General features: G+C 39.9%; 1 protein-coding gene across 4 annotated transcripts in view; it reads left to right on the top strand.

The window, feature by feature from the left end:
• CRIM1 (cysteine rich transmembrane BMP regulator 1) overlaps positions 1-11,795 on the top strand; it is a 198,558-nt gene that overhangs the window by 155,139 nt on the left and 31,624 nt on the right. For all 4 annotated transcript variants that reach the window (XM_032178495.2, XM_032178499.2, XM_032178498.2 and 1 more), the window contains 4 exons: positions 2,477-2,633; positions 4,712-4,833; positions 5,978-6,187; positions 9,727-9,942. In XM_032178495.2, coding sequence (XP_032034386.1) covers positions 2,477-2,633; positions 4,712-4,833; positions 5,978-6,187; positions 9,727-9,942 — 705 coding nt within the window. The remainder of the gene's footprint in view (positions 1-2,476; positions 2,634-4,711; positions 4,834-5,977; positions 6,188-9,726; positions 9,943-11,795) is intronic.

The following is an 11,795-nucleotide window of genomic DNA, read 5'->3' as shown; positions in this document are numbered from 1 at the left end:
AGGGCCTGGGCCTAGAGCTCCCTCTGTTGGGAAGCCGAATGTAGATGGGCCAGAGCATAACATGCAGGAGAATGGTCCCAATTCAGGGCAGCACTAGAGCATCCCACTCCTAGGAGGCATAGCCAGTCTCCTTCTAATGAATGTCCTGTATTCTTATTTAAATGTACCAGCCTTTGTTTGAAATTCCATTCCATTGCAAAGCAGAGGTAGATTACAGACTAGTTTTTATCACATTGTTTAAACTTGAATGGAGATACAACAGTTTTCTTTAAAGGTGAAGCACATTCTAGATCAAGGTCTATAGAAAAACTCCTTTATTGCAGGACCAGAAAAATAAAGGCACCAAGGTGCTCAGGCTCCAAAATTTCAGGGAATTTCATCCCAAAGGATGTTGACTGACTCTGGGAAGTTTTCAGGGTGTTTTTAATTCATCTATTTCCCAGCATAATCCATTTGTAGCCATGACCTAAGCATTCTTGTGACAGAAAAATGGGTTCACAATTTAGATCTGTGTTAGAGAAACATGACTAATAAAGTCTCCTTTTTTCACCATTCCCTTAATAATGGGGAATGAAAAATTATGACCTTTCAAGTCATATAATTACAAATTTCTAAATGAACCATTTAGAATTTTTCTTTTAAGGGTGCAAATTAGTAATCAGTTGCTTTACAGTGTAATACAGGCCCATGAGGTTATATTTATATGTGTAATAAAAGGTTTATGATAATGACAGAGTAGAAAATTACACCGTAAATCACATTTTCCTTTTTAAAAGATAGCAAATTAAATATGCAAATATTGCCAACTAAGAGTCACAAAAGATGCTATCTGGAAATATTTATGTAAAACACGGACCCATTTCACCTATTCATTGTCGTTAAGGTTTAATTTTAGATTATAAGTGTGTTTTGAGGGGACAGATGCGTTCTGTTTTTCCCAGTGACTTATGTATTATTACAATATTCATGCTTAAAGGATGTCCAGATAAAATAAAAGTTTGTTCATCATTCCAGTAATTAGACTCTGCTTCCCATTTCACCAGTCCATGTAGAACAATATTCAAACATTGCCGTACTTTGGCCATCACCATATTAACTTCCCCTCTTTAAATTTGATTGTCTTTCAAATTCTACATTTAATTCACACAGGTCTCAACTTGCTTTCTTTATATAATTAAGCATGCTTTTTTCTTTTTAACCTTAAACATTTCTATTTCCCTTTTCTCTCGTAAGCCCTATATAACCGTTTAAAATCATTTTAGAAGACTTCTATTAAGCAAATAACTTCAGTAATGTTGCTAGTCACCATTGCTACTTTCCTTTTTTGTTCTTCTAAAATAGTATTGTAACTGACTAGCAGAGGACAGTTAAATATCACTCCAGATTCTGCTAACGGGATACTTTGAACACTTCAAATAGTGGTTACTTAAACATTAATATGAGTATTTTTTCAACACACACATTTTTTAGCCTGTTAACTAAAAAGCCTATTATGTAAGTATATCCAAATACAGGGGTATTTGTCAGCACATAGAGAAAAAACATATCTAAATGTAACACTGAATATTTTAATTACTATCATGTTGTAAAAGATGTACTTTTTTAAAAGGAATAGTAAGAAATCCCTTATGCTGCATACAATATGCAGTATTATATGATAGCATCTAACACCCATAAAAGTAATTATCATGTGGATATTTAAAAACATGCATTATTGGATGGGCGCAGTGACTCACACCTGTAACCCCAGCACTTTGGGAAGCTGAGACAAGCGGATCGCTTGAGGTCAGGAGTTCAAGAAGAACCTGGCAACATTTAGTAGAGAAGGTGAAACCGCATCTCTACTAAAAATACAAAAATTAGCTGGGCGTGGTGGCGCATGCCTGTAATCCCAGATACTTGGGAGGCTGAGGTGGGAGAATCGCTTGAACCCAGGAGACAGAAGTTGCAGTGAGCCGAAATCACGCCACTGTACTCCAGTCTAAGTGACAGAGCGAGAGATTCTGTCTCCAAAAAAAAAGAAAAGAAAAGAATAAAGGACATGCATTATTATGGACATGCAATAGAAATAAAACATATAATGAAAATTGAACTGTAAATTTCTAATTCCCACATAACATAAATGGTCATCAGTGGTTTGAAGTGATTTATAAAGTTTGTGGAAAAATGATCTCAGTCATTAATTGTAATCGTTATCAGCCTGCTGTTCACTCAGAGCCTAACAGATTTGAGTACACTTTAGAAATCTATGCATTTCAAAGTTGGACTTTATTTTGTTTATTATTACCAAAACATGGAGTCATGTGATAACCATGAAATAACACAGTCTATGCTTTTTAATGATAACCAGTGCCATGGTGGAGCTGAGAAATTGAAATCTGTGGAAGAGTGGAGGATTCAGGGATGGTATTTTAGCATCGAAGTGTTCTGCTCTGTTCATCTTTGGAAGAAACATGCCGTCTCTGTGTCTTCACAGGCGAGGAACTATGCTCAGAACGTAAACAAGGCTGCACCTTGGACTGTCCCTTCGGTTTCCTAACTGATGCCCAAAACTGTGAGGTCTGTGAGTGCCGCACAAGGCCCAAGAAGTGCAGACCCATAATCTGTGACAAGTATTGTCCACTTGGATTGCTGTACGTATTTCTTAATTCAGAAAAGCTATTATGAAGTGCAACTTGGTAAAATGTTTCTACACGTTTTGTTTTATATGTTGTTTCTGAATTAATCTATGGTGTATTGAGCCCAGAATGTCTATACTTGTTTTGTTAGGTGATTCAGAAAGCAGGGAAAAGGTTGTATCTCCAAAGAAAAGAATAAGTTTTACTCTTATTTTTTATGGAGATGGTCCAGACACACCCTTTGTGACTGTTATATGAGACTTTCCCATAGTAGAGTCCGTTAGACGCTGCTGGCAAGATTAGGAAACGGAATTGTGAGGTCCCAGTGTTGGAAGTGCTACAACTCTTCACACCTGTCCCAGGGTCTATTTGTGATCATTTATTTAACACATACTTTAAGATCAATTGAAGACCGACCCCCACTCACTTGAAATACAGTGTATCCTTACCTGCCGTGCCTAGGTGTCTCACCTTGGAACTAGTCAGCGTTTCATATTTTTTTCTTTATCTAGTGTTAGATTTTATGAATTTTCTTGGAGATAAGGGCCATTACTTTTATTTTTTAATATACTTTATTGAGTCAAGCCCCATGAGAATCTAGATTATTCCAGGGGGGGAGATAGACACTTCATATTTGTTTCTTTTGTGTCTTTGTAAGCACCTATATTTGCCTTTATATCAAGTTGATGCCTTTAGAAAAATCACCTTAATTTATATTTTTTCCTTTGCTGTCTTTCATTTCAATCTGTCTTTCCAATTTGATGTTTATGTAGTCCTAGATTCTTTTTTTTTTTTTTCCAGGCAGGGTATTGCTCTGCCACCCAGGCCATAGTGCAGTGGCACAAGCATGGCTCACTGCAGCCTCACCCTCCCAGGCTGTCAATCCTCCCACCTCAGCCTCCCAAGTAGCTGGGACTAGAGGCATACGCCACCATGCCCAACTAATTTTTGTATTTTTTGGAGAGATGGGGTTTCACCATGTTTCCCAGGCTGATCTGGAACTCCTGGCTCAAGCAATCAGCCTACCTCAGCCTTCCAAAGTGCTGAGATTACAGGCATGAGCCACTGTGCCTGGCCTAGTGCTAGTAATTATAAGGGACTTAGACCCATCATCTCTTTCCCATCTTCTGTCAGTCATCTTTTTCATTCTTTGTTTAAAAATTCTAGTTTTGGGAGAGGTCTTCTTTACAATTTTCATTGGATAATTAAATTGGCAACATTGTTCCTTAAAATTCCCCAAATAAAATAATGAATCATCATCATTCTTAATCCTAAAATAAGAATATGATGCCAATAAGAGTATTATGTCTTAGCCTAACTGCTAATATCAAATGAGGTAGTTGTATCACAATGGTAGCTTCAACCACTTGCTACAGTATCATGACAGTTCAGAATCAAGGCTGTGTTCAAATCCAACCGTCATGTTGGAGAAAAATCTCTTAGAAGATTGTAGATTTCACTTTGTATTGCTGTGGGCACATTCAGGGAGGACCAAGTTGGACACCTTGGACAACTGAATATTATACTGGCTAGAACACATGTTTTAAGGACACACACCAAAAGAGAATTTTTGGCCAGACACCACGTGGAAGTGTCAGGATAAAGGCAGCAGTTGGTGCTCCTTTTATGTACCTGCTGACTGAAGAATTACTTTATGCATGCAGCGGATACTTCCAGAAGGGAGAGAGAGACGGATGGATCAGTAGGTGGGTAGGTGGGTGGATGGATGGAGAAACAAATGAATAAACAGATAAACCAACAAAATCTCCTTTACTTTCCTATCATGGAGTTGCACATTCATCTTTTTATTGTGGTGTACCACTCTTCCTAATTAAATCAACAGTCATGTCATTGAGATTCTGAGAGCCACATCCTAGAAGCACGTAAGTGCTTGGGCAACTCTCAGCCTTGGTCGTAAGTGGTGGTAATGGCCACAGGGAGCTAATTACCCATCACTCCAGGAGTCTTTGAGAGCAAAAGTCAAGTCATTCTGTTTAATAGCAATACCACTTTATTGACCCTTGGTCTGAGTGCTTGGGCATCACTTGAGACTTTTTGATTTTCTGACCTCTGACAAAATTTTAATTACCCAGGAAGAATAAGCACGGCTGTGACATCTGTCGCTGTAAGAAATGTCCAGAGCTCTCATGCAGTAAGATCTGCCCCTTGGGTTTCCAGCAGGACAGTCACGGCTGTCTTACCTGCAAGTGCAGAGGTAAGTGTGTACACATGGCCCTTCCCCCTCAAAGCAGCCAGGGGCACTGAAACAAAGGACAGAAGGACACCCTGTAATGAAATGGTTTCGATGATTGTTGCCTGTTCTGATACAAATGTCAGTCTCTGTGGGACCGTCCCACAGGACTCCCTTTTCCTTTCATTTTTATGAAGTAAAAGCTCAGAATAGAACGTAAAGTAAGCATATGATGGACAAGCACATTGACTAAATTAATCACTTCCTAGCTCTTTTTACTTGTTTCAGGAACTTTAGCCTAAAGCACAATTATCTCAACCTCTATAGAGCCTCTCTCTGTTCAGGAGTAAGAGTCATAAAATTGCAACAGTAAATAGCCCCATTTCAAAGTTCTAGAGGGTGGGTATAGTTCAAAAGTTAGCTCCTGTATTTCCAGTTAACAGTTTTCCATGAGAATTTAGCCTTTGGCTGAATAAGCACATGCCAGCCCACAGCTGTGAATAAGCACAGAGCCTGGATATCCCTGCTGCCTGAGGCTTCTCCAGGGATCTTCCTGAAGCCACTGAGCATGCGCCCTGACTGCCGTTTCTGCCCTTACCCGAGCTCCAGCCCTGCTGCCTATCCCTGTATGTTGTACTTGTCAGCATGATCCACAGATTAAACTATAAAAGATTCCTAAACTTTGTTTTATGATTTTTCAAAACTGGACAGTTACCACCTTAATGGTGTTTCTAAGGGGTTGGAGTAAACTGCTTTAATTGTTCTACTGAACAAAACTCTGTTATTTGCAAGGGGCCCAGGATGTCCCCACTGGATGAAGTTTCTAGAGCGATTATTCTGAATACCTTCAACATATTTGTAACATTTGTTATAAAATCAGTGCTTGTTTATTGTATAAAATATGAGAAAGTAGAGTGGAAGGAATAAAAAATCAGCTATCATCCCACCAATTGGAGAGAAACTATTTGCAGGCTTTTTTCTCTCTTTGCTTTTTTCAAAATTGAGAGCATATTGACTTAAATTATTTTCATGAACATGTCCCATGTCACAAACTGTCCTGTGTAGACATAATTGTTGGTGGCTGGGGTCCAGTCCATGTACAGACTCTGCAGGCTGTTTCTCCTGTGCAGTAGCCACTTCTTTACCAGGCTGCCTTTTGTCTGTCCAGAGTTCTCTGCTTCAGCCGGGCCACCCATCCTGTCGGGCACTTGTCTCACCGTGGATGGTCATCATCATAAAAATGAGGAGAGCTGGCACGATGGGTGCCGGGAATGCTACTGTCTCAATGGACGGGAAATGTGTGCCCTGATCACCTGCCCGGTGCCTGCCTGTGGCAACCCAACCATTCACCCTGGACAGTGCTGCCCATCATGTGCGGGTAAAAGCCGGCTGCCATCTGTGTGCTCTATAAGCAAATGATTTCTGCCTTGCAGGGATTTGTAACTCTGGGGAGGTTGGAGGGGACGACCTCTGGAACACTTTTCAGCGCTGTGTGGTTTTTGTCAACAACCGCCACAGAATCATCCGGGCACTATCAGTGAAGAACCAAAGACCAGCGAAAATTCTATCATTCTAGAAATGGGTCTCCTCCTTTTTGAATGATTGACTCAGTTATATAAGGTCTTTGGACTACATTTTTGTAAAGGTTTGTGGGCTGATGTACTTATATTCCAGCTCTCCATTTTATTGATAGCATATTAAGTCCGAATGTCCTCATTAATATGAGGGGATTGGTACTAGTTTTATCCCATAAAACCTTATCCCATATAAAGTAATGTTTGAGAGGGAGAAACTTTTTGAAGTCTGTGGCTATTGCTCTTTTTTAAATTAATAGACATGTGGCACTCCTGCCAAATGGAGAGATTTAGAGTGACCACATGTCCAAAACATTTAAAATCATAATCATGGTAATCAAGTTACTAGAAAACCAGAAGAGATTTGTAATTCAAGGGGATCTGAATTATGATTGTCAATAACAGTAATTATAACCATAAACCTCATCTAGTACCTTTTATCCAAAGAGCTCAACACAGTCTTGTATCTATTATTTCCCTCTCTGTGCAGGCCACTTTGAGTTAGCGAAAAACACAATGAGGCAGTTTCTCATTTGGAAAACAGACACAGAAAGATTGACTCTCTTACCCGGAGTAAAATAGTATGTCCGCCAAAAGGCCTGGGAGAAATGAAGTCTCTCAGATCTTGTATCAGATTTCTTTCAGAGTTAAGTCTACTGTCAGATTTTGGAGGATGATTGTTTTTCCTCTGGTCAGTCCGGGTCCTGTATCTCCCTGTGCATGCGTCCACCCATGCAAAAGGTGTAGCCGGGAGCCTGAGGCTTGGTCCTTTTGCAGCAAGACTAGCCTGGGAGGGAAGCTGACCTTGTTCGCCATGGTTGGGGAGTGGGGGAGAGGGACACCTGAAGTCCCTTTCAGCTCTGAGATTCTGCACAGCTCAATAGCTACAGTATCAGAGTGACAGGCAGCCCCCATACCTTGTAGAAAACCAGATTACAATGCAGAAGAGATGACTTTTTATTTTGTTTTGTTTCCTGTAGTTCAGTTAGAGGTGCTCCATATCAGAACTCTTTCCTTTTTTCCGATATCTTGCCAGTTGAATGTGAAAAACTGCTAGAGTCCCCTGCATAAAAAGGTAGATGAGGACTTTAATATGATAGAACTCTGTGTTGACTCTTTGGGGAGGGAAAAATCATGTGTTTGCATGGAGACCCCTGCTTTAATTATAGGTGTGAATGCATAGAGGAGAGATTTGTACCTGGGTCTTTGCTAAACATGTCCTCAATGAAGAATTCTAACAGCTAGATTGGTAGAAATGCAAAGACGTTAAGAATAGATAATTGACCTGAGAACTGAAAATCAGTAGAACCAGAAAGATCTTTCTCTATTACAGAGTCATGGAAAGTTCTTATGTAAGCACACGTGAAGTTGTTGTTGATACCTTATTGTGGGTGTGTCAACATCCCACATACGTGTATGAAAACACATTTATGTATATGGATGTGTAGAGGTAAATTTTTTCCACAAATCTTTAGCATGTTGCCACATAAGCCTCCTTCTGATTAGAGACTCCAGAGCTGTTGCATTTACAGACTCCTACTTTAAAGAATATTTTTCTGCCCTCTTCATTCCAAGATCAGCTGTTTTTCTTCTTGAGATAAATGAGTATCTCCTGAACTCTTCTAATGAATATTTACGAAATGGTAGTATCTCTCAGATTTTCTGTCTTCCATACACTCTACATTTGAGTTTTTCTTTTGTCTCCATGTCTCTGGCCCCTCTTGTGTTTTGCCTTGAGGCACATCTTATGGCAAAAGGGTGAGCAAGAAAGCATACCTGCAAACACGCACATCAGATTTCTTCTGACAACTTCCGTACATGTCAGCATTTAACAAGGCAGTAATTGTCAGTCCTCTCTAAGCCCTTTTTGAAAGCAATAAGGGAGGCTTTTACTTTATTCATTTATTGATACTCTTTGTGACTTTTGTTTCTGTGTAAACCACAAATGCACATTTACCATCTTGTTCAGCACAGTTTTCATTGTAATTATCTTCCTCTCTGTTGTTCTTATACTGGAAAGTTGGTTACAGTTGCTTGTGAATGTAAGCATTGATTGATGAGTATCAGTTTTCTGTGATACTGTCCCTGGGTCTGAGTTCCAGCCTTTTTAGTAATTCCCTTGAGATAAAGCTGTATTAGAAGTTGTTACCCTCTTAACTGGAAATCAGCCCACATCACTTAATTTCATTAGTATTGTTGACTGTCATGCTAACCACCACTTTGAAAGTCGTATCCCCAATTCACTCTTAGGGAGATTTCAGCTCTGAGCATCTCTGCATATATGGGCCCATTCTGGGGCATGACTTCCACTGAGCTCCAAGCATGAGCTAGCCGTGATGTCTCCAGACTGTTTCTCAGCGGGATTCAACACTGTCAACACCTTCCTGAAGTGCTTGTTGTATTTGGATTACATGACTATGGTTAATGTCTTCATACTTCTCATTTGCCCAGCAAAACTTGAGGGCAACTCCCAGCCCCTCTTCAGACACTTTCAACATTAAATTCCCTCTCTATCAGTGTCATCTCTCCAAGAGACCAAAACTACCTCTCTGGGCAAAGAAATGATAGTTATCACCAGCTCCCAGCTTTTACCTCTCTTGATGATGATATTGCCAAGCACATGTTTAGTCTCAGGTGAGGGTTTTCAGACTGTTGATTCTACAGGAGCATTCCTGCTCAGTTTGCTGGCAGCTGGCTTAGATTGGGGTGTGGCCTGCTCGACAGCAGGACGTATTTCCAAGCATAAAAGTACTCAGGATCCCAGAAATAATAAAGCAGATAGGGCATCGATCATTTGGAAGTTTTATTTAATCTGGAGACATATCCATGATCCAAACAACCATAGACTTGGGTTGCAGTTTCCCTCGTCTCTCCCTGAGCTCTCAGTTTCCTCATGCATAAAATAAGGTGACTGTAAGGAATAAATGAAATAACTCATGTAAAGTGCTTAGCATGGAAATAACTGAACCATAGCAAGTATTCCGTAAATGAGAGATCTGAATTTGAGACAGTTCCTCCACATTCACAGAAATGCCAGAAGAGGCTCTTGTTCTCATCTCTGGAGTGGGAGTACCCTCCCTGTAATTTAATGATCTTATTGAATTCTCTTATTACTGTTGACGGACTTAAACCACTTGAACCTCACGTCCTAATATTAGCTCCTTTGCCATTGTCTTCTGTTTCCATGCATGGAATATTTTCTTCACTATTCTGTTGATAAGAATAGAGCAAGATGCTCTTCCGAGTTCATCTTTTCTATCCCTTAAAGCAAACAGCACCAGGCTTTCAAGAGTTGGAAAGATTGCAGATGAATAATGTGTTCTGATTTTGTGTCATTCCCCAGATGACTTTGTGGTGCAAAAGCCAGAGCTCAGTACTCCCTCCATTTGCCACGCCCCTGGAGGAGAATACTTTGTGGAAGGAGAAACGTGGAACATTGACTCCTGTACTCAGTGCACCTGCCACAGCGGACGGGTGCTGTGTGAGACAGAGGTGTGCCCACCGCTGCTCTGCCAGAACCCCTCACGCACCCAGGATTCCTGCTGCCCACAGTGTACAGGTAAGTGACACCTTGCCTTGTGGGTGCTTGGTGGGGAAGGATGCAGCTCTGGGTGTTGTCATTCTCTGGGACCCACAGGGCAGGATCAGCCCCATATCGGAGTGTGCCAAACCCAGTATCCCATCAGGAACAGCTGGCAGCCTGCTTCTTGCATGTATTCTCTTTATCAACTACCTATTTATGCAGTCAGCATGCCTCACCATTTTTTTTCCTTAACCCTACACCTCAAACTCGAGGAGTATACCTAAGTAGAGAAAGTCCCACTGCACCAAATTAACCAAACGATTCTGTTAATGTGAAAAGTCATCTTTATGTAACAAATAGGAAGAACAGTTATTGATAAATAATGTAAATAAAATTCTTTGTAAATAAAATTCTTTGAAATCTGAGGGTGGTGAAGAGACTTTGAAATATGCATAATGCCACCCCCTCAAAGTTGGGATGATTAGTAAGTTAATGCCAAAAAGCATTAAGTGACTAGCACTGCATATGTATAAGGAGTGCTATTATTTTCTACTTTTTATTTCTCAGATAATCTGACCTTAGCAGGTAAATGTATGGCCATGAAACTTGTTAGAAGGAAATCTGTCAAGATGTTAATCATAAGTTACTGGTTTTATATAACTTTAGTAGTACTTTTAATTAACACTAGATGCCACTTTTTCAAAAGATATTTAAATATAAAATTACCAAATTGACAGAACAACTAGTTTTATTTTGTTGTTATTGCTTCTTATTCCCATATTTCAACTTAAATCAATAACCTTTTACTTTCTAAACATATATTCTTAGAGCATTTCTGCTCAGCAAAACATAAACCCTTGTATTTTATTACTTTTTTTTTTTACATTGTATTATCTAGTCAGCTGGCCAGAATCTGTTGTTCCGTCATTACGTGCAGCATCATCAGTGTCTAAATTTTTTATAGGTTTATGTTGATGGCATTTTTGGAATTGATCAGATGAACTTATAGGGATAGCCACATTACTGGCTGTTGTCATCATGCACGGCAGCCCAAGTATTACCATTTTAGTACAGAACTATTAATCTGAGAAGCTTAATTAGCACTACATCTTTTCTAGCATAAGAAATAGTTCATATGTGTTACATTTTTAGGATATGCATGACCTATGATTTCCCAATTTGTTGTCCTCACAATTCACTCAGATTCAAACCCTACTGATGTTTTTTGTTAATATGCAGCAGTGACTTTACTTACATCACCTTGGTAGAAACTACTTAGAGTGATCTTTTCCTTGGTGATAATGAATTTATATACTTTTAGCTATTCAGTTTACAGATATTTGTAGAATGCCTGAATTGAGCTATGGGGATTCCAAGGTTAATGAAAACAGACATGATTCCTGTCCTGGAGCAATAGCCAAAAAAAGAGCCAAACAATCCAGTATTCCACATTAAGTCAATAATGATAAAGTAAGAGGCGTGCCTTGAAAGGGAAGATTCAAGAACATAGGCAATCCAGGAAACTAAAGCAGCAAATACCCCTGGTGCTATTTGTGTTAGGATCTGAGTGATGAACTTAGGGATTGACTAAAGGAGTGGCACTGGGGGAGGAAATGCCTCCAGGACCACTAGCTCAAATTCATTGATGGGACACTTTACTGAACTCAGAGGTTCAACCCATAAAGAGAAGGAGAGCTATGTGGAGATGAGAACCTCTGAGTATGCTAACGTGGGTGGCATGTGCAGAGGCCCATGGGTTCTAGCCAAGCAAGGCAGTGGTATTCCTGCATTCCTTTCCATCTTTCCAAAGAACAGGCAACCCCTCACGTGCCTGGCTTTGACTTCTCATTCATTAACTTAGGCCTGGATTTTTTTCTTTACCTATAACT

The sequence above is a fragment of the Hylobates moloch genome, unplaced genomic scaffold, assembly GCF_009828535.3.
Source record: "Hylobates moloch isolate HMO894 unplaced genomic scaffold, HMol_V3 SCAFFOLD_15, whole genome shotgun sequence".
Taxonomy (NCBI): Eukaryota; Metazoa; Chordata; class Mammalia; order Primates; family Hylobatidae; genus Hylobates; species Hylobates moloch.
The sequence above is the reverse complement of the archived record's forward strand: the minus strand, read 5'-3'. Positions and strand labels throughout refer to the sequence as shown.